The sequence below is a fragment of the Mustela erminea genome, chromosome 10 (assembly GCF_009829155.1).
Source record: "Mustela erminea isolate mMusErm1 chromosome 10, mMusErm1.Pri, whole genome shotgun sequence".
NCBI classification, from domain to species: Eukaryota; Metazoa; Chordata; class Mammalia; order Carnivora; family Mustelidae; genus Mustela; species Mustela erminea.
The window spans coordinates 11567589-11594709 of record NC_045623.1 but is presented as its reverse complement, the minus strand read 5'-3'; the positions used below and the strand labels follow the sequence as shown (position 1 = coordinate 11594709).

Below are 27121 nucleotides of genomic sequence, written 5' to 3'. Positions count from 1 at the left end.
AAAAAGCAAGAATGTTTAAAAGTCCATCTTCTGAGCCTGTCGACGTTCAAGTTCCCTGGCCAGCCCCCGAGGGCGATAGCCCAGCGCTTCCTCCGCGACGGGGCGCTCCCTCTCCCTGCCCTAAGGCTGTCCAGCGCCCAATGCTCCGGGTCCCCGAGGTGAGTGGCGGGGACATGCCCCGCCCGGCCCCTCCACAGCCGCGGGGCTTACGAGCTGGGCTCCCAGGGCTCATCGTCGCGTCGCGGGGCGCAGGGTCCCGACAACTCGCGCGTCCCTCGGGGCCGGGGAGGATCTCAGACTACGGAGCCGACACCTCCGCCGGCCCGCTCCCGCACTGCCAGCCGGGCTTCGGACGCCCAGCATGCGACGTCCACTGCCACGAGGAACCGAGGCCCCCTCCTCCCAGCCCGCCCCGGATCGCCCCGCGCCTACCTGCCCTGGGTCTCCACGCCGCCCCCGCAGCCGGGCTGCGAAGCTGTCCGGCTCTCCGCGGACGCGCCAGGTCTCGGCGCTCTCACTCCGGGTTGGCTCCGTCCCGCCCCCGCAGGCCCTACGAAGGCCCGCCCCCGGCCGGCAGCGGCCCCACCCCCGCCCGGCAAATCTCGGTTCTTATTGGCTCCTCTTCCCACCCTTCACGCTAGGGCCCGCCCCCGGCACCGCCCGAAAACCGTCGAGAAGGGAATAGCTCCTGTTGGAGTCTGGGTGAGAACCTTGCCCCAGAAGTTGGTGGCCCGGATTCCGGCCAAGGCCTGTAGCCGAAGTCCCATTGCAGTTGCCGTGCCTGCGGTCCTACTGGCCCCACGGTGATGGGCCTGAATTTTACATGAAGGTTGACTCTTCCTAGTTTAAGCGAGGAATCCAGATGGCATCTCCCTCAAGGAAAGCATGAAATTCTCCCTTGCCACTGCATTTGCAGTCCGGTGCCAACTTGAAACGTAGACAGATGCAAATAACGCTCGGAACACCTGAGGTTTGAAGTCCCAGAGCAGGGTGCCTTTGATACTCCCAGTGCCTGAGGTCGGCCCCCACGCCCTGTTGTGACACACTTGCCTAAGCCCTACGCCTGCAACACGCTCGTACTCAGGTATGTGCGTGGCGCTGTGCCTACTGTGAGCGGCAGCCCAGTTTCACTAAGGCTGAGAGTCGGGATGAGTTGAGCCTGTTTCCCAGCACTCGCTAAACACCCCAACCCACCTCGTCCCTCCCCATTCCGCCCCACCCTACCCCACCCCAACCCGCCCCAGCCTCTTGGGTCTGATGACCAAAATCTTCCCACATCTGTTCGCAGAGAGGTACCAAAATAGAAGACTGCCAGAAAGAGAAGTGTTTGGTTACACATCACAGATGACTGTCACAAGCCAATTTAGCCAAGACAGTGAAAGCTGCATATCCCACACCGTTGTGAAACCGCGAGCTGTGGACAAACAGGAATTACCTTTATGGTGGGGAAAAAAAAATAACGACAAGACATTTTAAAAAATCGTGTCTTGGTGAGGAAATAAATGTCAATATTGTTTGCATAAATTTTAAATGGCGATCTTCATGGATTACCCCTCTCACCTTCCCCCAAGTCTGTATTTATTTAGAAAACTTCCCAAGCAGTTGTCTAAGACGAAATTTTAAGCTAGAACAGCATGATTTTACAACTTATTTCAAATTCAAATTGATTTCAGAGTCCAAACTTTGCATTCAAGAAGATTATTTGGCAAAATGACGCCGACTGAATTCCAAGTACCAGATAGGAAACCAAACCTGGCAAGGGTTCTGTGGCTGTAATAAAGGAATTAACATGTATGTATTCTACTGCCCTCTCATGGGTAAGATGGAAATATAACTAATGCTAGTTAATGCCTTTTAAGTTCGAGAATAGAATGTTTAGTTTAGCAATCTGTATTATTTTGATGACATGGAGAACAAAGTAAAATAAAATCAAGTTCTCTAAGGGACTTACAAATACTCAGCAAACAGAAATTCAACCTCAGAAATCAAGGAGAGGATTCTTACACTAGGGCTAGTATAAACACGCTGTCAGGATCACACCCATGCTTACAGCGACCAGTACAGAATGTGGAAACATGCAGGAATTTGCCTTTATTTAATTTTTTTTTTCCATTTGAAAAGTCATTACTTTCTGAGATGTTTCACAAAATGTTCTTTTTCACATTTGTATCCACACACATCATTTCACACTGTGAACAACTTGAGAGTAGGAATGAAATCTTGTTCTTTATAACTTTGCTGCCTAAATAGAGCCTGATATTTGAGCTGTTTGATCAGTAGCTGTTTATTAATAAATCAAATGAACTATCAGCCCAGCCACTAGGTGGCAACATAGTTGTATGTGTAGTGGTATGGTCTAGCTAATTGGAATTCTACCTGGCTGGCCTTGAGTAACAGGCAGGTTTCTAAACAGTTACATGTGTATCTTATTTTGGTAAGTGAAATTATTTAAAATGTACAAGGACAGCTGACTATAACTTTATTGCCAAGTATGTCCTTACAACTAAGAATCCTTTTGTAAGGTAAGTTCTCCTGAAGTGAAATAGCTCATAACTATGGATTTTCTATATTGGGCATCATATGTTTTTGTCTAAGAATGCCAGACTTCTGTCACATCCTATCAAAAGGATATTTTAATGGTCTACGTGTTTCAAGCAAATTTCATTCTATAAACCAAAAGCCTACATCCTCCCAACCACAAGTCATTTGCTCAAATTTTTGCCCTGTTTCAAGTTATTATGAGTAATTAATAGTTTTTAAGGTGGGGCAAAAATACAAGCAACTGTGAGCAAATGTTTTGCCTGAAAGTCATGGAGACTCTGGAGTCAGACAAACCCATGTGCCCACTGCTACCACTCAACAGATGTGTCCTTGTGCAGGTTATTAACTTCACTAGCCTCAGTTTATTCATCTCCCCCAAATGAAGATATTATTATCTACTTCATAAAGTGAAAATGATTAAGTGAATAATGTCAGTGGAGGAATATCTAGAGCAATCATTGGTTTATAGCAGAGATTCAATAACTGGTAACTATTATGATTCATATTCTTCAATGAAAATCTCACCCATATTATTATTTGGTTTATTTAATTTAGTCTCCTGATTTAAGGCCTTCAGCAATTAAATTGAGTTCATAACACCAGGTTTCATAGCGATAGGCCATGCGGATTTGGGCAACATTTGTCCTCCGGATGTCATTTCCAATAGGACCATCCTCAAGGTAATTGTTGCCCAGAAACCTTGCTTTCTCCTGTAAGAGGAAAGGAAGCAGAATGATTATTGTCTTTTTATCCTGATATAGACTATAATTACATCTCCCACAAAGATTCCTTCCTTGCATTACTTACTGACAAAAGGAAAAAACAGACCGTTCAAAGCACTCATCCAGGGCCTCAATGCTCATGGTCTGCTGAGAAGGCAAGTGTATTTTATTTGCCTTGCCAAAGGCAGAGCCAGAGAGATAGAAGACTTCTTTCTAGTCCCTGTCCATAGTAACAGCATATGATTTGTGGGATAATTTTTCCACATGTGTTTCCCTAGCTATCTTTTCAGTACTCAGTTACCAGATCCCATATACAGAAGGGCAACCAGTCAATAATAGGTCTACCTCATGAGAAATTCCACATTGCAGAACACTGTTTCTTGCCACTTCACACATATCACAGGTACTCAGCTTGAACACTTGTGCAGCAATGGCATATTCTTCCATTAGGGGCTCCTTGGATTATTTATTTAAATGAGGCCAAAAAAAAAAAAAAAGGAAATAATGTATTAAAAAAAATAACACACACCCAGCAGAAAAAGTACAGTGAAATCTTGAGTAGACTCTAAAATTCTAGATGGCCAACAGGGACCCTGGGGTGCCTCAGTTGGTTAAGCGTCTGCCTTTGGATCAGCCCATGAGGGGCTCCCTGCTCAGCAGGGAGTCTGCTTCTCCCTCTCCCTCTTCCCTCTGTTTCTCCTTCTCCCTCCGATCTTTTCCCGCTCGTGTTCTCTCTCTCTCACTCACTCAGTCTTTCTCAAATAAATAAATAAATAAACAAATAAATAAATAAAATTCTGGGTGGGCAACAACAATCCCATGCTGTTGTCCTAAATATGCTGGTGTTGCTTAAGAGTCCACAGGCATACCTTGGTGAAGTGGAATTGCATTGGGTCATCTGTCGACAGCGAGACCATTAGTCCCTTCTGGAGGAAATCTAAAAAAGGATTTTTGGCATATTCTAGAAATAAGCTGTTGTTACTTAATGGCGACATAGCGATGGGAATCTGGGCTAAGAAAAACAAGTACTGTAACACAGGAGTCTGAAAAGGAATAGTGAAAAACAATATTTAAGGATGTTGAAAAAGAGATACAAACTAGAAATGTTAAAACCCCGTGGTCTACCTCAAGTTTCAGCTTTCCACAAAATGATCGCATGTTCTTTAAATCCCTTAGTAAAAAAGAATACTAGTGTTGAAATGTAAATACTATTTAGAATAAATTTATTTGGGATAATCAATTTTCAGAAACATTTGGTCAAATCATATGTTTGAGTTTTAGTTCCCTAAGTTAGATGGTCTCTCTCAGGGAAGAAACTTCATCTTGAAACACTTTTTCTTTCTCTACGAGAAAGTTCTGACTCTTGTCGGAGGCATTTGGAAACATGCTATAACAAGAAATCTGGCAAAAACCAGCTTAAGGTAAGCCAAGTGCCTCTGAATTATCCCTTGTCAGAGTTCTAAAATGGAAGCCCAAAGACCTGCATTAATTCATCTCTGCCACGAACTGGTTAGGTAATTTTGAGCAGCTCCTTTGACTTCTCTGGGCCTCTGTAAAATGTACTGCACTTCATAACCTAAAAATCTTTTTTTGCTCTGCTTTCATTTGATTCCAGTGTTGATAATGACTTATGACAAAATGATAAGGAAAAAAAATTACTCCTCTAGCTCCAATATAAAACATATTCGGAAGAGAGCCTCCAACTCACCTTTTTTAAATTCAGGCCATGGGAGATATTATCTGCTGTCATGAATGCTGTCAAGAGATGGGTGAGAGCCCCAGCCTCCCCGCAGTGGGGTCGGAAGAGGAACGTATTCATGCCTCGTTCCCTAGGGAAAGAGAACAGCCACGGTAGTCACAGGCCGCTGACTATGACCTGGCAGCAATTCTGGGCATGGAGGGATTTACAAGAAAATCTGGTAGAAAAAAAAATTAACACTCTGAAAGGGAGTGGGGGCATCTAAAAGATTCAGTGAAACTGGCAATTCCAAATCACAATCTTAATTCTTCCCGAACGCAGACTTCTGAAAAAAGAGGCAGCCAAGAGTATTGGGGTATGGAGGAACCTAGTCATGATCTGATTACCTGCAGTTTCAACAGGAAGTTTACCAGTATCACCAAGTTCTCATTTCTCCTGCTCATGCTTTTGAGGGGAAAACATTTCCAGAAAACCCTGTTATAATAGTCCTCTACTCCTTACCCATGTATATCAAGAAGGGCAACATGTATGGAGGTCTATAATACATCACACAGAGATTAGTATCAATTCCTAAACTTCCAACGAAAAGGAACTGTGAAAGTTACTGAAGGTTCCAAAACGTCTATTCATCCTGCTAAATAAAGAAACCAAACAAAAAGACAAGGGAAAGAAGGGTCTGGTTGGGGCCGGTCGGAGGCATCCCAGCAGTGCAGTGGGATAACCACACAGGGCACCAATGTCTCAGCAGAGGTGTGTCAGATAGAATCCTCTCCTTCAAGGCACCTGGATGGCTCAGTCGGTTAAGTGTCTGCCTTTGGCTCAGGTCATGATCCCAGGGTCCCAGGAATCGAGACCCGCATTGGGCTTCTGGCTTGGTAGGAAGCTTGCTTCTTCCTCTGCCCCTCACCCTGCTCTTGTGCTCGCTCACCCTCTCTCTCAAATAAATAAATTAAATATTAAAAAAAAAAAGACTCTCCTAGCTCCAGTTCTCGTCTACTCACTTTCTCAGACTGTTGAGCACCGCGATGTTCGCATACATGTAGTAGGCATAGTAGGTGTAAGAGGGATTCTTTTCCATTGTCCACTCCTGGGGCTTGGGGCTCTTGGAAGAGAACATGTGGCCACTGTGTTTGGACTCATCGTCCACACTGTCGAAGCCAGTAATCTGTCCGGAAAAGTGAGCCATGCAATGGGGTCAGTCTGACTGCAGGATCCTGGTCCTCAGACAGACTTTCAGCTCCCAAAGCCCAGGACCAAACGTCAGAGATAAGCAGCAAAAATGAGTCACAGCTATGTGGGAGTCCTGGTTCATGCACAGCAACAGGAAGGCCTAACGGGTCACACTTACATGCTTGAGGAAGACACTGAGGTCTGGGTGAGCCTGGGGGTTGATGGTGGCCTCAAACACTGGCATGAAAACATTCTCCAGCATCTTTCCGAAGTGTGGGAGGAAATTCTTAGATCGAAACACATCACTAGAGGCAAGAATGAAGAGAATTCAGGAAGAAAGTATTTTTAGGATTGGTAGCCCCTGAGTGAAGGAATCAAAGGACCAACATGCTATGTTAAGGAAAAGACTGGGCCCATTCTAGATACATTCTTCTTGGTTACCATAAAGAGGGATTCAGTTCAGAACTGGCAAAGAGATACAAATGTCTTGCTGGACCGGTTGTCCCTACCTCTTCTACAAACCCTCTGTGGCAAAAATATTAACCTTCACATCGAAGTCCAGGTGGAAAGTGAAGCGTATAGGAACTGTGCCACAAAAGATTCAGTCATTTATTTGTGGCGTATAAAATACGGAGCATGAAATAGTTATTAAAAACACTTCTGGGGACACCTGGGTGGCTCAGTGGGTTAAGCCGCTGCCTTCGGCTCAGGTCATGATCTCAGGGTCCTGGGATCGAGTCCCGCATTGGGCTCTCTGCTCAGCAGGAAGCCTGCTTCCCTCTCTCTCTCTCTCTGCCTGCCTCTCCGTCTACTTGTGATTTCTCTCTGTCAAACAAATAAATAAAATCTTTAAAAAAAAAAAAAAAAACACTTCTGGGGACACCTGGGTGGCTTAGTCTGTTAAGCATCTGCCTCCGGCTCAGGTCATGATTCTGGGGTCCTGGGATCAAGTCCCACATTGTGCTCCCTGCTTAGCGGGGAACCTGCTTCTCCCTCTGCCTGCCACACACACACTCTCTCTCTCCCCCTCTGAAAAATAAATAAATAAAATATTTTTTAAAAGAACACTTCTGGACATTCTCACAAACTCTAATATACCACTCAGTATATGTAATTCACTCTTTTAAGTGGCCAGAAAGATTAGTGAATTTAATCATAACAACTCACTATGTTAAGTACCTTTATGACCCTATTTTTAAAAAAAAAATTTTAAGCAAGCTCTATGCCTAATGTGAGACTTGAACTCACCACCCAGAGATCAAGTGGCTTATGTTCCACTCATTGAGACAGTCAGGTGCCCCCATTTTAAAGATGATGAAACAAAGGCACAGAGAGCTCATGAAACTTGCCTAAGATCACACAGCTAATAAGTAACAGAACCAGGAGTCAAGTATTGCCAGTCTAGGTCCAGAGTCCATGCTCCTAACTACCACAGCTACCACCTCCTTGCTATAAAGATATAATACAGGAAGTTCTACCCCAGTCAACAAGGTTAGTTTTTTGGCTAAAAAGAAAGGAAAAGACTCCTGTGTTACCAGAGCACACAGAACACAGGGGCAAGTGGCCAGAAAATAAATATAAGTTTGACAAAAGATCAATGATACTGAGCATCTCTGAGGCCAATGAGTAATTAGCAGGTGGTAATATCATCAGTAAATACTCATTGATTATGGGGAACTTGAGCACATGTAGATGAGACAATCAGCAGATGGTAGTAAAGGTTCTGATACAAGAAAGCTACATCCCAGTCCAGATAAGCATGGGGAAGAATGAGCTGGACAAGAGAAAGAAAAAGATAGAATAAAGTGGACATAGTTCTTAGCCTAGCTAAGTTTTAAATATTCTCAATGAGTTATTTTGTGATCACATAATGTCCTGTGTTTTAAAAAAAAAAAAAAATCAAAAAACCTTCTGGCTAGAGAACTGAAGTGAAATGATCTTCCTAACTCCTGTCTCTGGTCAAGAATGCTGAACCCAGAGTGGACAAAACCAGGCCCCCAGGACCGGGTTCTGAGTGGTGCTATAATAAAGCTTATTGTGACTGCATATTCCTTGTTCATGTGGAGGAGGTCAGACAGGTGGGAGGGGCTCCGATGGGGAGGTACATACTAGATCCTGGGGACCTGGATCATCCACGTCATGTTGGGGCAGTAGATACGGTTACGGACGAACCAGCTGGACAGTTTGCTCCACTCATCAAGGCTGCGGCCATAGATTGACAGGCGAGGTTCGGCGTGCTGGTACTTGGCCTCCACCAGGTCCGCGCCTACCTCCTGCGAAGCCAAGAGAGGAGTTCAAAGCCAGGAATTCCCTCAAGTCCATCAGGGGTCTAAACCTGTGGGGTCTGGGAGTGGACTTGGGTACTACGAAAAACAAAGCCCATGTGAAAGGAAGCCCGAGGGAAACTGTTCCACGTTAAGATCTAAGGAAATTGAGGGGTGTCTGGGTGGCTCAGTCAGTTCAGTGCCTGCCTTTGCCTCAGGTCATGATCCCGGGGTCCTGGGATAGAGCCCTGCCAGTGCTGGGCTCCATGCTCTGTGGGGAGCCTGCTTCTCCCTCTCCCTCTGGCCCTGTTCCTGCTCTCTCCTTTCTCTCTCTCCTGTGCATGCTCTCTCTCTCATAGATAAATTAAAATCTTTAAAAAAAGATCTAAGGAAATTGAGAGATGAGGGGAATCTAATCAGTAGATAAGAAACAGATAAGACATAAAGGAGTCTAGAGAGTGAAGAAGTCAAAGGATGATGAGTCATCTATCCAAGGCACCTGCAAAAGACATTCAGTTTCTCTTATACCTCCTACTTTTCAAAGCACACATCTCCCAAGTCCTCCATGTCGTTCCCTGTCCTAGTGCTCAGACCATGAAGATGAGGGGGAATTCCGACAGGGGACGTTTCCAAAGAAATTCTTGTATTCATTTCTGGGGTGCTCGGCCCCAGGGATAGGGGCCAAGCTTCTTCCTCCTCCTTCCTCTCCCTCCCTCCCTCCTAGCTTCCTTGGCTCTTCTCTCCTTCCTGCCTTTCCTCCTCCTCTTCCTCCTTCCTCCCCCTCTTTAAGAACCAGACCAGGTACCACAGATCTGGTTGGTTCCTCCTCACCTTGATGATAGTAGCAAAATATTCTCCATCAATATAATTGTCTGTCTTTAGGTAGAGGTCTCGAAGCTCACTTGCTCCTACAGGATTGTATTTGTCATTGAACTTATCAAAACGCTGGAAGGTCTGGCGTCCCTGAATCAGGAAACAGGAGCACAAGTGTATCATTATACATAGGACATATGGGACATAGAGAGCTAGGGAATGGCCCCCAGGAACGGGGGCCTGGGAACAGGGGCAAGGGTCGGTCTCCAAGAATGGACTCTGGGAGAGTCGACAATGAGTGAGCCTCAAAATTGTCTGTGGGTGCTTTCAGCCAGCGTGGTCAGGTTAAGAGGGTTCTGAGAAGGGGATATTTTGTAGGAGAAAGGCACGCAGGGTTCTGAGTAGGATCAGGAAACTGACACCATCTTTTTCAACCTACAGCGTGAACATCCAGAGAATCAACAGTCAGGTCATAGGGATGCATTTTTAATTTGCCAAAAAGTTCCTTTAAGGTCAGATTTTTCTCCTTGGTGCTATGGACCACTCTGTCAGCATCAGTCTGGTAAGATTTCTTAATAAAGCGGAGCAGATGTTTCTGATTCATGCAAGCAGCCGCATGGATGTGGGTGTCCACCTGTGTGTTTGTTCAGAAAAAGAAAAACAACAGTCAACCTTAATTGTGCTGCTCTTTTGGAGGCTATGGTGCCCAGCAGAAAAGAACCCATGGCACCTCTTTGTACCCTTGCAAGAATGTCACAGGTTAGGTGGATATAATAATAATGCGCATTTCTCTTGGATATCTGTACATCCAATTTACTCCCTATATTTGATCCACATAAAATTCTTGGGGGGCATTCTGCATCCCCAAAATGAAGTAGCTGGCCTAGCCTTCACCCCAAAGAGAGAAAGGATCAAAATTACGACGCCATGGCCCAGTGATAGCATTTCTGAGTTGGGTATTTTTATGATTACAATTTTATAAGCTGGAGATTCAATTAATTTAATAATAAATTCATTAAGTTTAATATTTAACCTTAATTATTAATAAATAATTGTTCTAGATTTATATTATAAATATATCGATTTATTATTAATTCATTAACTATTAATAAAATAATAAATTTGTTAGATTTATGTTTAATTAATTAAATTAATTAATGATAGATTAATTTATCCATGGTTAAACAGGCGGCTGAGCCAGGATTTGGTCCCAAATATCTGCTCGTTTATTGTCTATCCCTACCTCTTACAGTCACTTAAAGGGTCAGAACACATCTCAGAAATGTTTCTAAGTTGATTAGTTATCCACAGTCCTTAGTGCATTTGATGTTCACAGTCCTCTTGTGAGCTACACTGGGCAGGTGTATTTCCCAATTTTACAAATGAGGAAAGTGAAACTCAGAAATATTTAAGTACCTCCCTCAATATCTCTATGATAGGAAGTAGAAGAAAAAGGACTAGAATAAAGATCTTCCAAATCCTCGGGTAGCGGTTTTTGAGATTTCATTTGTTTTTGTTATTTTTGTTGTTCACGATCATTTTAACTTTTATGGTAAGGATGTGGTAAACCTTTCTGTTTGGAAAAACCATAGAAATGGCATTTTAACCTTTTAGAGTAATTCATCTGCATTCATTAAACCCACTGAACCTGCAGGAATCTTACAGTAATCAGAGAAACACTATCTTTCTTGTCCCCCTCAAGAACACATTGGGTTAATGTTCTTGCCCAGCAGTGACCTGTGACAATATTTACCTTCCTGCAATTATAAAAATCTCGGTGGGGGTTGTTCTTCAGCTCCTTTAACTCATCCATCTCGTTGAGCATCTCATGCACCTGGAACTTGGAGGAGAGGAACTTCAGGCGTCGATGGGTATAGGTCTTACTGTGAAAAATTAAATAGCATCGTTCTGAAACATTCAGACACTTAAAGAAAATAGACTCAATTTCAAAATCATCAGGACCCTTATTGCGTATTGGAAACAATTACTGGAATGAACATTCAGTTTGCAGTTAATCTCACTTGAAAAATATGGGGCTCCCTGGGCTCATTCTTTTCATCAAAGCTGGAAAGGATAATGAGGGAGAATTTGGGAAGGCAGTTAAAGGCCGGGGTGGGGCGAGGGGCACCTGGCTGGCTCAGTTGGAAGAGCATGAGACTCTTGATCTTGGGACTGTGAGTTTGAGCACCACATTGGGTGTAGGGATTATTTAAATTAATAAGAATAAGAATAATAAAGCCATGTAAGACAATATTGCTCAAGGTTAAGCGCCCTGGCTTTGGAGATAGCACATTAGGGCTTGAATCCTGGCTCAGCCAGCTGTGTAACTTTGGGCACATTACTTAACTCATCAAAGTCTCAGCTTATAAAATTGCAATTATAAATATACCCACCTCAGAGAATGATGGCGAGGAGGGAGGAAAAATATACACGAAGGGTTTCACACAATGTTTGAACATAGTAAGCACTTAATAAATACTCATTCTTACTCTGAGTAGTAGTAGTCCTAGTAGTACGGGTGGTGGCCATAGTAGTGGGGGTGGGGGTGGTAGTCATGGGGGTGGCAGTAGTAGCAGTGGGGTGGCGGTAGTAGTGATGGGAATAGTAGTTCAGTCACCATCAAACACTTACACAGGTCCTTGGGCAATTAAAGCAAGTAAAAAATTCATATCATCTAAGAAGCTGTCCATATTTAGATAAGGAAGTGGCTTGGGCTCATCTTTGCTGGCGGCCACCTCATCAGGATAGACGTAAACTATGCCATCCTTCATTTTGAGGTGATAACCAAGGTTTTCCGGGAGGTCATCTGTTCGGAAGGGGTCTTCTCCTTTCTTCACAGGAGGGGTAAAGACTTTCTCAATAAAACACAGAGCAATAGATCAAGAAATACGATAAATGGCTGCATAAAAATAACCAAAACATGAAACGTTGTAAGATCTCATTCGTTTGGAATCCTGTACATCTTAGTTATAATTATCCATGCTGAGCTAAAGTTTATTTTTGTATTATTTTCCAAAGGTGACTAAATTAGTAGTGTAAAGTAACTATAAGATTGTTTCTAGTATAAGAATGATTTTCAAGCTCTTAAGAAGAACTGTTCACATAATTGATATACTACTTACAAAGAATTTTATTTACTGCAGTAGGTTATCAAAGCCTTTCTGGTTAGAACATTTTATGAGCTTATGAGATAATTACATAGAAATAAAAGTCAAACTACAGTTAAAAAGTAGAATTTGGATCTTTTCCTTGATAAAATCAACTTTCTCTATAAGTCTTCATTTAGAGCGGTTATTTTTTAATAGACTTTATATTTTAGAGCAGCTTCAGGTTCATAACAAAATTGAGGGCCAAGTACACAGTTCCCATATACTCGTACCCCCACACAGGCACTGCTTTCCCCACTACCTACACCCTCCACCAGAGGGGTATGTTTGTTAAAATGTATGAACGTACACTGGAGGTCATAATCACTCAAAGTCCATAGTTTATTTAGAGCTCACTCTTGGGGTTGTACGTTCTATGGGTTTTGACAAATGTATAATGACACGTATCCACGCTTACAGTATCAGACAGAATAGTCTCACTGCCCTAAAGGCCCCTTGTGCTCCACCTACAGTGGTTTTAATAGAAATGGAAATATAAAATAAATTCTTACTCTAAGAACCATAGTTCTTGTTATAATGTATTACCCACCTTTTAAAGCACCTATAATTTTACAATGTCTGCTAAAGGAATAGAGAAGGGATTTTTGTGGGTAAATGTCCCCTTCTTTCCCATGTTAATGATTTCAGCCTAAGAAAGCTGTGAACAAATTCTATGTGGTCATGGCCTGTAATGCACTTAGCCATTTACTTTCTTTTCTGTTTGTTTGTTTGTTTTAAGACTTTATTTACTTAACAGACAAAGATCACAAGTAGGCAGAAAGGCAGGCAGAGAGAGGAGGAAGCAGGCTCCCCGCTGAGCAGAGAGCCTGATGCCAGGACCCTGAGATCATGACCTGAGCTGAAAGCAGAGGCTTTAACCCACTGAGCCACCCAGGTGCCCCTCAGCCTTTTACTTTCAACAAGTGTGTGCCCAAGGCAGCAGGAAGGCTCCAGTTTGCAAGTGATGACTGATGGCCAGAGTGGGGAAAAGAATATAGAAAGAAAAGGTCATACATTATCTATTCAAAACTGGGAGCTAAGGAACACAAGAAACATAAAACAATATGTTTCTGTGTGAAATCTTAATTTTCCAATCTTTACACTTAAACATCCTGAGAGATAAAGCATAATTTAGAAGAAACAAAGACAAAACAGATATCCTAAATGTCGATATTATAGAAAAATAGGTAAACCAATTTGATGTATTACCAAACTGGATACATGTTTAAAATGATTTTAATATTAAAAGGCATTATAGAGAAGAAGTTGTAGAACTGGAAATCTTTTAATGATACAGCGATCTTAAAGTTCAGAAACACTTTAATATTTGCCTCCCTTGAAATTTCAATCCTAGAATTATAATCTGAACTAGGTAAAGCAGCTACACAAAGATGTTTACATAAAGCCATTTATGATAGCCTTACTGGAAATAAAGTTTAAAAGTCAGAAATCTAAATGCCTAAAAATAAGAGTTGGTTAAATAAATTATGATACAGTTATATAATAGAAATCTGGGAAATTATTAAAATCTGACTATTGAAAAATAGATATTGAACTTTATGTAAGGGAGAAAATAAACCAGTGAGATATGTAAATAAAGGACTATGGAAAGTCAAAATACGTAGTTTAGATTTATCCAGGGGTAAAAGCAAGTCAGGAAATGATAGTATCTGGGCTGCACGTTGAAGGATGTGGTTGGATCTAGACATTTGGACATTCAGAGAAAAAGTGAACTGTTCCCCTGTTCAGGCACGGGGCACAGCATGGCAAGGGACGGAAAGTGCTAGACCACTTCCCACCAGAACTTCCCACCAGAACAGAGTGGAGTAGATAAGGTAAATATATAAATACGTTGAGGGCACACATCTAAAAAATCAATAAATAAAACGTAGTTAGGAGCCAGCTGATGGTAGACCTTGAATGCCAGGCTGAAGACTGGACTTAAGTTTGTAGGTAACGGGCAGCAATGAAAGGTTTTTGCTAAGAGAAGGACATGCTCAGATTTGTGTTTTAATAATTGGCACTAAAGTGAATATGAACCAAAAGGGAGTGATACTAGAATTTAACAGAGTAGGTCAGAAACTGGCAATCTGGACAAGAAGAACTATAGGCCTAACTTAGGGTTTAGGGAATAGCAAAGAGGGGAGATTTTTGAGAGATATTGTGCAGAGTCAATTACGATTGTGTATGTGGGCAGGAGAGACAATGGAGTCAAAGATGACTATATTTTTAGACTGGATTACTTATTCGAGAGTGTTTCCTTATCCATGGGGGATATGTTCCCAGACCCTCAGGGGATGCCTGGAACTGTGACTAGAACTGAACCCTGTGTGTACCATGTCTTTTCCTATACTTACATGCCTGCTGATGGGCTACTGGTCTACCACCTTACTCGTATTTGTATAAATTGGGCACAGTAAGAGATTAATAACAACAATGAATAATAAAATAGAACTATTATAACAATTTAGTATAATAAAAGTTAGGTGATGTGGTCTCTCTCAAAATACCTTTTTTTAGATTTTATTTGTTTATTTATTTGTTTATTTTGAGAGAGAGAGAGAGAATGAACATGAGCAGAAGGAGTGAGATAATCTCGGGCAGACTCCCCGCTGAGCACAGAACCTGACACTGGGCTCGATCTCATGACCTGAGCTAAAATCAAGAGTAGGATGCTTAACTGACAGCCACCTGGGCACCCCTCTCAAAATACTTATTGACCTATACTCACCTTTCCTGTTATGATGATATGAGATGATAAAATGCCTACATGAGATGGAGAGAGGGGCATGATGTAGGCATTGTGACGTAGCACTGGGCCACTCCTGACGTGACAATAAATCAGGAGGATCATCTGCTTATGGACCTCAGCTGACCACAGGTAACTGAAACCGCAGAGAGCCAAACCGTGGGTGGAACAGGGTAGGGAGGGGAGGGTGGGGCGGGGGGTGGGAAACTACTGTAATCTAGGGGCATATTTGGTATCTAGTAATTAAACCTAAAGATCTATTTTATACTCTGCATGAGAAAACTTCTTACCTGGGTAGAAGCTCTCATTTGCTACCCAAGCCTCACCCTCAATGTTCCTCAGGTACTTGGAAGGGGTTTTAGGGAACCTCTGAAATGACTTCTGCATATACTTCTCCCGTATACACAATGCCCTGTATAGACCTTTGCAGACCATTTCGAAGTCTTCAACTGTAACCTGCCAAGAAAACATCAGAATATCAGAGTCGTTCCTGTGAAAATCCAGGGAGCAGGTTAAGTTTGTCTTTGGTACGAGCCTGCCTTCCGGGCTGTTTCTGCCCACACTGAGCCTGGCCTGCCCACATGGCTGCTTCCTGCTTGACTTGGGCCCTCCGTCCTCCTCCAGGAGCAGGTCTTGAAGTTTTCCCAACTCTCCCATTTCTACTAAAACTCACCTATTCTACAGGTCTTGGCTTATACAGGCTGGTGTGTGTTTGCCGTGTTTGCCAGAAAGCAGTGATTATCTAGCAAATGTGATGAAAAGATCGCATTCTCTCTAACGTGGAGAATACTTTCTTTCTTCCAGTTAAGGATGTTTTACGTAGAGGCTTCTGAAGACAATATCTCAACAGAAAGGCCACATGACTCTAATCTGAGAATTCAAACTACTTTTTGGTCACTAAGGGAAATATTTGGGAATGAATAAAGTGTCACATCCCTCCAACCCCACCACACATGCATGGCCTTCTTTAGCTATACATGAATCAGAACATCATCCATTCTTTTGGATAGTTTTTAACTTTTAAAAAAGGATTTAACTATTTATTTTAGAAAGAGAGAGTGTGGGGGTGGTGGTGGGAAGGGGCAGAGGGAGAAGAAGAGAAAATCTTCAAGCAGACTTCATGCTTAACACAGAGCCTGACACAGGGCTTGATCCTAGGACCCTGATATCAGGACCTGAGCCAAAACCAACAGTCAGACACTTAACCAACTTCGCCACCCAGGCAGCCTCTTTTGGATGGCTTTAAAGAGAATTTTGGCCGTGGCTAAAAATAGCAAGATTCTAGAGTAACATTTTCTTAGAATTGCTGGAAATTTCCTAAACTGGCCACTCCCATACACCATCCCCGACCCCTGGTTGGGCCTGGCACACCCAGGGAGTCATAACTTGAAATCACTGAAGGCTCATCATCAGAGCCCAAAGACTTTGTGGGACCAGTGCGAGCATGTTTCCAGGGTTTGAGGTCCTGATGTTGATCCTAATATGCTGAACTCTTCTTAAAGTCTGCTGACATTGGCCAAGAGAGTCTGGCTCAGGTGGTGGAGCTAAGGGTCTGCTTCCAACACGGCATGCTTGTGCCTTTGCCACATGGTGGGCCACCAGTCTATCTTCTCCAGGATAAGAGCTGGAAAAGATATTCACCTTGGTGTCTTCTGCACTTAGCACACCATTCCTCATACAGTACAGTGCTGGGTAAGACCTGATTAAATGGCATCAATTGATTAGCAGGGATTAATGGCCTTGGAAAATTAGTCCTGATCCCCCTACCTCTCTGTTCAATTACAAGGGTGAAGACCAATGGGGCACAGATTCCAGCTCAGTAGGGTTTTGCTCATCACCCAGCCACATTCAGCCAACAGGCACAGCAACACACCTAGTTCTTCGAAGACTCCCAGCCATGGTTCCATGTGCCCTCCAGCTTTCAGAGAAGAAGCAGCTAGCTACTGCTCCCTGATTTCTGTGAACTCATCGTCCCTCCCATCTTTCTTCTTTTTATTTTTGTTTCTACCAAGCACAGAGGTATCAAGTTTGTATCCCAATTTTTATGGCTTTTTTTTTTTTTTAACTTCCAGGGCGGGTGTGTGTGTGTGTCTCCAAACCTTGTTTTCCCTGTCTCTAGTAAACATCTCCTTTCAGTTATTGACCATCTAAAACGCCAACCATTTGCAGAGCACTCGTGTTATCGTACAGAAAGTGAACAGACAAGAATCATGTTTGTTTCCTTGCTCTGTCACTTTTAGTATCTTGGGATTGACCCCAAGTGGGTCAGTTACATGAGAAGAGGGCTTAGGATGGGTCATTAAAACTATATTTGGAGCACAGACTGATAGCTAACCATCGGTTTCACCAATATGATGCTGATTCTGCAAGTCCATGTGGCAGAGATTTATTAATTGCCCAACTGTTCTGGATAGGACAGGCAGGTCAAGTTGTTTGTGACATAAGTCTACGATCCCTGTGGCATAACTAGAGTCTATTCCAGGCAATAATCTACTGTGTAAGCATCTGTAATGAAATCAGAGATGACCGCTGGTCAAAAACAAAACAAAACAAAACAATAGCCCCATTAGAATTTTCTAGCCTGTCTCTCATCTTCCTTCTTTTCTCTGGGCTCTCTGCTCCTCTCATCTCCCTCTCTTTCTTCCCACCTGTTTTTGTTTTTGTTGTTTTGACTGGTTTATGCTGCCCTCTCTCTAGGTCTAGGGCTGCCCTGGCACCATCTTTTCCCAAAAGTCCCCTGTGCCTCTCAAGGCTCCCTGTCCTGCTTCGTGGTATCCTCGGCGAGACTAGCCCACCAGCTGTTCTCATCTCCTGTGCCCAAATTTGTCTAACGTATTCCATAACACACAGTGTTTCCTGTCACATGTTCTCCATGTGCAAGCAAATGAGATGAAGGAGGATGAGTTATATGGGATGATAAAACAGAAATAGAAGGTATAGCATATTGGTGTTGAGAGGCAATAAGGAAGTAGAACAAGGACAAGCTAGCTAACACCTTTCTCAGAAGGAAGGGAGGAAGGCAAGGAAGCTGAAATAATGAAGCTGTGTCTTCGCAGCAGCTGCATCTGAGGGACAGGGAGCGACTCACCCCTGAGGCATAATCGCCGGTGATCTGCACTCTCTGGAAATCAGGCACGGTCTGGTAGGTTGGAGATGAAGAAATGTATTCGTCGATGTGGGACAGTTTGGTGGACGATGTTTCACATTGGGGAATGGACAAATTAACTGTCTTCCGTCCACGGAAACGTTTTTTTCTGGATTTGAAATGCAAAAATAAGAGGATTTAATGTTGGCCTCATTGGGAGTTTCATTGTGATAGAATGATGTTTCACCGTCCAATTTCATTTTGAGGACAAAAAGTGAAATTTAAAATGTCAGCGGCGTGTCAGAAACAGGATTCAAGCATATAGGAAGAGGTATCACGTGACTGTATTCCTTTCTTCCTGGTAGCCCTTGGAACAGTGGGCCTTTGGGAACACGCTAGAAGGCTTTCAGCATGACCTTGTTCTTCACAGGCAGTGGGCTCCTAGCAGATAGGGGTCTGGGTATCATAATAAGCATAGGCTTTGTCAGTCACTACGTGTGTCGTTTTATGTTTGTTTTTAAACTTTTGAGCTCGTGTTGCCCCATATGAAAATGCCTACCTTATAGGAATTCGGTGAGATTTAGTGTATGGAACTTGTAAGTTGCTTAATTAGTATTACTTCCTCAAATCAACAAGTATTGAGTTTCTGCTCTGACCTGACACTTATGATAGGTCCTATGGGGCATGCCCAAGAAGGTGGACTGTTGCTCTTTCCTTAAAAACATAAAATGAAAAGGATGACCAGGGCAGGAGGACAGAAATGGAGGGTTGTGTCCCTGAGGCCTGGAGAAGGTCAGACTGGCCAGAGGGCAATATTCACATCAGAGAGCACAGTGCTAAGGTTGGCTCAAACCGACCTAAAAATGAGGCTCTCGAGTTCTGGTTTCTATACCCCTGGTATGGAAGCTGAGTGTGTGCCTAGCAGCCATCAGCCCACTGTGGTTTGGAACAGTTGCCCAGGAGCTCACATCCTCTTACTTGGATAGATAGGGAGGCTTGAACTAAAGGAAGATGCGATGAGCACAGGATGTCTACCATTTTCTCCTTCTGAGTCATTGGTAAACTTGCCCTAGCTTATAAGGTGCTGGGGTGAGGGTATTGGGGAGAGGGAGGAGTTTTTATCTCTGGCACAGTTCTTCCTCCATGTTGAACCATCATTCAGACAGACTGACATTTCTGCTTCCTGTGTCTCAATGTCCCAGCATTCCCTTTACACCGCTTACCTCCTGCCTTCTACAGAGGTGGCCATGGCCTCCAGGTGGAATATGTGTGCTTGCATCTCCTGATGAGAAATTGGGCAGATTTCATCCACATCAAAGGGGGAAATCTCATGACGGCCTCCCTCATCTTTGACTTCAGAGGCGAATACTTTTTCAGCAAAGCTACGTAATGCATCATCAATTTCTGAAACAGGTTTTCATGGGTTAGTATTTAAGAACCCTTTGTCAGAGGTCATTAGAGAATTCCTGCCATGTGTAAGGCACAGTGCTAAAGACTGCCTTGGGGGGGTGGTGTGTGACTCTCCTATACTCTAACCAGTGTCCCAGAAACATGTCAGAGTTCAATGTCTGCTCTCTCTTTAGAGGTTTCTCGGTGGGTAGATTGGAAATCCATTCACAGAGACATAGGTCAGATTCCTACAGCCCATCCCAGGAGGTCCTGAAGATGGGACTGGCTTCTTGTAGGACTAGCACTTAATCTAAAATCACCTGTTTCTGGCAAGGCTAAATCTGACTTCATAGTAACCATGCAACATAGTCCTTCTCATTAGATTGGTGGAGTTTTTCTGATGCTTGTGAAGGAGTGAATAGGATTGCTAGTCCTTGGAGTTTTTCTTCCTAAAGAGAACCAGGGATGTAGGTAGTTCTGAGAAATGAGTATGTCTTTTGGGTCTTCTCTCCTCATGGAGCAGATATTGTGTTTCTCTTAGACATTATTTCAAATCCTAACAACTTGATGATACACTGAGGAAGGGAGCCACTGAAATTTACTACCCAGTGTTGGGAGTCCCATTTCTTGTGGACACGTGGCCTTCCATAATGAATGACCCATAGAAAGCAAATTTCACTTTGCATGCTTTAATAGGTCCATCTTTTTAAAAAAAGTTTGTTAATTAATTAATTAATTTTAAGTGATCTCTACACTCAGTGGTGGGGCTCGAACTCACAACCCTGAGATTGAATTGCATGCTCTTTCAACTGAGGTACCCCTTAGTATTCCCATCCTTAGAATGGGTGGAGGGGTGACCTTTTGCTTGGCAATGACTAACTCCAAAACTCTCAGGATGTAAGAGAACTAATTTCATCATATAGGGGAGTGATGGCCATTAAAGATCTGTTCTTCTGTTAAGTTCCATTGCATTTTCCACATACCCAGTTGTTTTAGCATTACTTCTAATACTTCCAAAATCTCTTGGTATTTCCAGAAAAGAGCAGGTAGCAAATAATGAGAATGACAAACAAGTAGCTACTTGAAGCAACAGAAGATGGAACATTCTTCACATGATGACAGAGCAAACTGCATGCAAAGAGAAAGTACCCCTCACTTCTGTCCCATCAGTATCTATACAGGTATCCAAAATGCCACGTTTTCAAGTTTAACCTAAGGAAGTGTCATATGCTCAAGTCCCTGTTCTGCACTTAGTAACACATTTACCTTCCTCTGTCTTAGTTTCCTTATCTGTAAAGTGGTAAGACTAATACCTACAAAACCTCACTCATAGGCTATCATGATAATGTACATGGAAATGCTTTACAGAGAATAAAGCAGTAGCTCAGACTGAATAATTCAACTTGGTAGCATTGGTCAGACAGCTATGTGGCATTTGAGGCTAGCTTTGGGCTGGCTATTAAGGAAAAGATCAGAGATATGACTTAATTTAGGCTGAAGCATACATTGGAAATGATAGTGATTGTTTCCTAACTTTGCCAACACTGTCAGGTCATCCTCCTTTCAAAATCTGGCTTTTTCCAGGAGAATATTAGCAACCCACTCTACTGGCTGAACTTTATTATCTATTTGCTTCATTAGACTCAAGCAAAGCCTGAAACTGGAAACCATCTTTGGATGCTCTGGAGTGGTTTTTTTGACAAGTACCACAATCCAAAAAGGACCAAATGGAACTCTAAGTAGGTACATTTGATAGCCTGAGAATACCTCACCACCCCACTACCAACAGATTCCCAGAAATTAGTATCATTCCTGCATGAGAATCACAAGCAAGCCCATGCACCTCAAGGATGAATGGCAGGCAGAAGTTAGAGGAGGCTTCATGCACCATGAAAGGCAAATAAAAATAGGCTGGTTGGTTATGATGAGGAGGAGGAAGATGAGGATGGAGATGAGAATGAGCATAGGGCTGGCGATGAGAATGCACCTGGCTTGTCATGGTGGGCCTGTGGCAATGCTGTCAGAGGCCTCAGGAAGGACGGCAGGGAAATGGATCCCCAGAAACCAAATCTTACTCGCTGGATATCTAGCTCTTCCAGGACAAGCAGTCTTTATCTAGGACTGCACATATCCATTTGTTTCATATGTTCAAACGTTATTGTTTTTCCTAAGGTTGCATCTCCCTAAGCCACTATAGACAGTTGTCAAGTAGAAACTCTACTGTCAAGAAGTGGTTTACATTATGCCCCCAAATTATATGGTTGATGTTTCCTTCCACTGAATCAACCAGTTGCTTTGACTTCATGCAACCACAGCTGCAATTTGACTCTGAATTCAAGAACTCTGCCTTTCAAAAATATTTCAGGGAGTGGTGATGATTGTGGGAAGGAAAGAGTGAAACTGGTATTTCCAAAGATGAGTAGATAAGATCTGGTGACAGGTGGAATTCCTGGCATAAAGGACAGATGACTTCCGTGGGTTGTACAGATCATTGTTGAGTTCTTTTTTGAGCATATTATGCTCGTGATAATGCAGCATCACATCTACATTTACATATAGAATCGACAGAGAATAGAAACAAGTAGTAGAATGACAAAGCCAAGACACTGAACTAGGGGAGAGGAAAAGTGTCTGTGGCAGCTGGATGGCCTTGGGCAAACTCCATAATCACAGGGAGCCTCAGTGCTCATCATCATAACAGGGGAATGTTAATAATAACGATGTCAACTTCAGAGAACTGTTATAAAGATTAAACAAACATACTTTAAAAACTACACAGTACTATAAAGAAGTTGGGAATTATTATTATTAACATGGGAAGTGCAAGATTCTTGAGAAAAGGAATATCATGCTTGCCTCTTCACTCAACAAATCCGGAAAAGCATGCTTATTTCCCAGCAGTGCTTTAGGGGTGTGTAGGAAAGACAGGTCTTAGGGGTTTCATCTGCCACATCTCTTTTCATGGAGGAACTCCAAGGCAGACCTACTATTCATCAGCTAAAAGACAAACCTCATTTGTGATGGAGGGAAACATAGAGTTACGGTTTTACGTAAAGCAAGATTTTATTTTATCTGGTCACCAAAATTGACCATGAAATGTTTTGCTTTCGAGCTGAGGATTTCCTAAGGCAAGACTCAATAGACCCCTTTGGCTAATCTATATCTAAAGAAGAACATATTTTATTTTAAAACATCAAATGAATGCCCCATGAGAGACTTTTTTTTTTTTTAAATGTGGTTTTTCTTGGGAGTCCAGAAAATCCATGAGTTCATTTGTAATGCTATGGAATATCTATGGTCATTACTAATCTTTAAAAAAAGAAAAGATTTTATTTATTTATTTGAGAGAGAGAGAGAGAGCACAAGCAGGGGGAGGGAGAAGCAGACTCCCCACTGAGCAGGGAGCTCTAGGTGGGACTGGATCCCAGGACCCGGGGATCATGACCTGAGCTAGAGGCAGACGCTTAACTGACTGAGCCCCGCCAGGCACCCCTGGTGATTATTAATCTTTGTTGGCTTCCAATGATATTTAATAAACACTGCTGAAAAATACTCTTGTTTCTGAATTAATGAATAGTGTCATTTTTTAACTGATTCTTTGGCAAATAGCAGGAAAAGTAGTCCAAAATACTCACGTTTTTCTTCAGCTGTATGAAGAAAAATAAAACAAGATAAAAGATATAAACAACTTTCAGAAATGATAGTGGCTGTTACTCAGTGCTTTGGAAAAGAAATGCGTAGACTTGTACAAGAAGGGGGTGTGATGGAACTTGATTTACCTACAATTTGCTGCCATCAGAAGCCCCTAGGAATATGGCCAGTATACAACCTTTTTTCCTCTCTTTTTTATTTCTAATATGGCTCTTTAAATTTATGTTTATAATCTTAAAGAGATACTCTTTGTAAAATGTGATTTTAAAGAAATTTGATCTAGAGAAATGGAAACTCTCTTACGATATTGGTTGCGTGTAAACCATGCACCTCATCTGGTCAACACTTTAGTAACACCTACCAAACAGCCATTACTGAGAATCTATCCTACTGATTTTCATACTTAAAAATGGAAAAAGCTTTAGGTGCAAATAATGTGCTCAGAGTATAATCATACTTACCCCAACTGTAGAGAACCTGGAGGATTAGTTAAGGAAATTAGAATATTACACTGCCGTTCAAAATGATGTTAGGGAGAGTTTTAAAAACCATGGTAAATGATTAGGTCATAATATTAAGCCAAAAAAAAAAGGCAGGCTATAAAGTGACATGTATGGAATAATCATAACAATGCTTTTAAAAATTCTTTAAATTTGCATAGAAAATAAATTGACATGTGAAGTGTATCTTTGGATGATGGGCCGGTGATTGTTTTTTTTCTTGCTACTACTTGCTTCTGCACTTAGCAACACCTTTACTTGAAAGTTCTGCATTCTCTACCTGAGTGTTACTACTTTTATTTTCAGTGTCATTTCTTTTTCTTATTTCATAGGAGACATGTATTTCTTTCACAAAGAAAAAGACATTATTATTCTAAAAATTACTATGTGTACAAACCTAGATTGTGATTGGGTTAATATTTCCCTATGCTCATGGTTGTCAGCTAAATCCTCTAGCTAAAGATGTCGTAGGGGACCCTTTTCACAATGGTGACAGCACCGGTTTTGTCTGGACGAGCAGAGGGGATTTTAAATATCTCCCACAGTTTTCAAACTGGGATCATCCAAGATGCTACCACATGACACAGCTCTAGGAAATCACCTCCCTTCCAAAACTAACAAGAAAAAAAAAATCCTTGAAAATCATGTCTTGCTTCTTCCTGAAAAGTATTATCAAAGCTACTCTGACCCTAAAGAAAGGATAGTCAAAGCTGACAAGATACCTAGAGGAACAGGTTGCATTTAAAAGAATCGAGCTCTCCAAACGCTTTTGCACACCTACCTGCAAGTTTCAACAGAGGCATTGTTGCCGGGGTCCTGGATTCTAGGATAGCACAGGAGGAAGGAGGAGCGAGGAGAGAGGCTGTGGGGATGACTGTCTGACAGTAGAATACCCTGACACTCATTTTGTGATTTTGCTTTGCACCTGTAATCCGACCCTTCTCTGCTAAAAAGAGAGAGATGAGTTTAGACCTATTTATAGGTTGAGGCAATTGATGGTGCAAAACAGGTGAAGCCTCTGGTCTTTACTCAGGGATTTCAGAGATGATACGTGCTAGGTCAGGAACCGCATTTCATTACTTTCTAAATCTTCCAACGGATTGGATTCTCCTCAAGTGTAGCTTTCTCACATGACCTGACCACCGGTGATGATTTTTTTTTTTTTTTTTTTTTTTTTACCATGGGAATCTTCCAGGCTCGAATGTCCAAGGTCTCAGGATTTCAGTCATGAGAAAAGCTTTCTGTAGTTGATGAATATACTGGTGTATTCACTGAGTTTGCAATACACACACAGACACACACATGTGCGTGCACTCACACATTTTCTTTAGAAATACCCTAGATTGAACAGAAACTCACCCGACGGAACTTATGTAATAAATGAGGTGGTAAACTTACTTCCAATCTTAGAGAAAAGTCAGCTGCCATCAGAGTGCTCAGTTACCGCTACTCTGTAAATTGTTACAAAAGGAATAGTATCTTTCTTTTACATAATATTTTATAGTACACAGAGCATTTTCCAGACTTTATCTATTTGATCCTAACTACAATCTTAGAAGTACTTTATTCCTGCTTCCCAAGTGAGAAAACTGAGGCTCTGAGAAGTGAAATGTCCTACCCAGAGCCATTCTGCTCATAAATGGCAAAGCTGAGGCTCTCTGGACCAAAATATTGTGATCTTTCCACAATGTTATTGTGAATCTTTGTTATGGCTAATTATGTGCTAATAACTTCTAGGCAAAGAAAGTTTTTTCCTGGATTCAGCAGAATGTATCGATTGTACTAGTTTTTATTTTTTAATTTTTAGAAAAGATTTATTTGTTTATTTGAGAAGGATTGGAGCAGAGGGAGAAAAACCCAAACAGACTCCCTGCTGAGCGCAGAGATGAAAGGCTTCATCTCACCACCCCAGCCCAATCGAAGAGTTCGATGTTCAACTGACTGTACCACCGAGGCATTGCTGTAACAGTTGTTATTAAAGACAGTAGCAGAGGGATGCCTGGTTGACTCAGTCGTCTGCCCTTGGCTTGAATCCTGCACTGGGATCCTTGCTGAGCGGGGAGCCTGCTTCTCCCTCTGCCTGCCGCTACCCTGCTTGAGCTCTCTCTCTCTGACAAACAAATCAATAAAATCTAAAGAAAAAAAAAAAAAAAAGACAGTAGCAGAGGTTGGAACTTCAGATTTGGAATAAATTGAATGGACCTAGACTGAATGATCTTTTTACCACCATTTCCTGTTAAAAATTGGGACAAGCCTCTTTGTTGGCAAAACCGAATATTTTGCTGCCCAGCTTTATGGTCATCACCTCCTTTTAATCAACGACATCAGAACATATCACAACACCGTGACTGAACCGAAATAGTTTTTCATTCTTTTCCAAATTTTTGGATGACATTGCTACCTGGATTTCCCAGTGGTATCTACAAACTGATACATCCAAACCAAACATTTCCTTCCCCAATCCTGCTTCTCCTTCAGTGATTCTTATCTTTACATATTATCCTCCAATTTTCCCATTCCCTTTGTGGTTTTCTACTCCAAAGTCATTTCCCCTTTTTTTCTTATTAATAAAGTCTTTTTTCCTTTGGACACTAATGTACTCAACGGAAAACTGCATTTGCTAAACTTCAGGCAGCACAATCTGGCCAATGGGATATAGATAGGATTGCTGGATAGCCTGTCTATAAAAGCTCTTTTTTTTTTTCTAAAAAGATTTTATTTATTTATTTGACAGAGAGAGATCACAAGTACGCAGAGAGGCAGGCAGAGAGAGAGGGGGAAGCAGGCTCCCTGCTGAGCAGAGAGCCCGATGTGGGGCTCAATCCCAGGACCCTGGGATCATGACCTGAGCTGAAGGCAGAGGCTTTAACCCACTGAGCCACCCAGGTGCCCCTATAAAAGCTCTTTTAAAGAAAGTCAATTTAGGGGCCCTGGGTGACTCAGTGGTTAAGTGTCTGCCTTTGGCTCAGGTCATGATTCCAGGGTCCTGGGATTGAGCCCTGCATGGGGCTCCCTGCTCAGCGGGAAGCCTGCTTCTCCAGCTCCCCCTGCTTGTGTTCCTTCTCTCGCTGTGTCTCTCTTTGTCAAATAAGTAAATAAAATCTTAAAAAAAAATTTTAAGGAGGTCAACTTAGCTGGCCTATGTTTTGCCTTTCTCCCATGTTTTTCTTCTTGTCTGGAATTAAAAAATTCTGAGTGGGTGCAAATCAGTCATTGCTGTGATTCAAGTGACAAGCAGGACAAAAGCCACATATGAAGAATGCCTGAGCAGAAAGAGAGAGTCAGGGTCCCTGATGACCCCTGAAGTCACCATATTAGCTCTGGACTGCCCACCTGCAGACTTCCGAATACAGTTGACCCCCAGACAGCTCTGGAGTTAGGGGCACTGATAC

General features: G+C 42.4%; 2 protein-coding genes across 6 annotated transcripts in view; both read right to left on the bottom strand.

Moving 5' to 3' along the window:
- Nucleotides 1–704, bottom strand: part of DENND2C (DENN domain containing 2C) — an 84026-nt gene extending 83322 nt beyond the window's left edge. For all 4 annotated transcript variants that reach the window (XM_032302645.1, XM_032302647.1, XM_032302644.1 and 1 more), the window contains exon 1: nucleotides 433–704. The gene's annotated coding sequence lies outside the window, so the exon portion shown is untranslated. The remainder of the gene's footprint in view (nucleotides 1–432) is intronic.
- A 1362-nt stretch (nucleotides 705–2066) lies between these two features.
- On the bottom strand, nucleotides 2067–24660 carry AMPD1 (adenosine monophosphate deaminase 1). 2 transcript variants are annotated; one of them, XM_032302656.1, is made up of 16 exons: nucleotides 24511–24660; nucleotides 23214–23225; nucleotides 19413–19593; nucleotides 18193–18358; nucleotides 15395–15560; nucleotides 11841–12060; nucleotides 10963–11092; nucleotides 9649–9843; nucleotides 9228–9359; nucleotides 8242–8405; nucleotides 6311–6437; nucleotides 5964–6127; nucleotides 4972–5092; nucleotides 4133–4306; nucleotides 3609–3719; nucleotides 2067–3251 (listed from the first exon to the last, which is right to left on the bottom strand). In XM_032302656.1, exons 1-16 carry the CDS (start codon nucleotides 24632–24634, stop codon nucleotides 3093–3095), a joined length of 2346 nt encoding a protein of 781 aa, XP_032158547.1. In that variant the 5' UTR covers nucleotides 24635–24660; the 3' UTR covers nucleotides 2067–3092. The 2 variants fall into 2 exon arrangements, with proteins under 2 accessions (XP_032158547.1, XP_032158548.1); XM_032302657.1 differs by lacking the exon at nucleotides 23214–23225.
- Between the last annotated feature and the right edge of the window lie 2461 nt (nucleotides 24661–27121).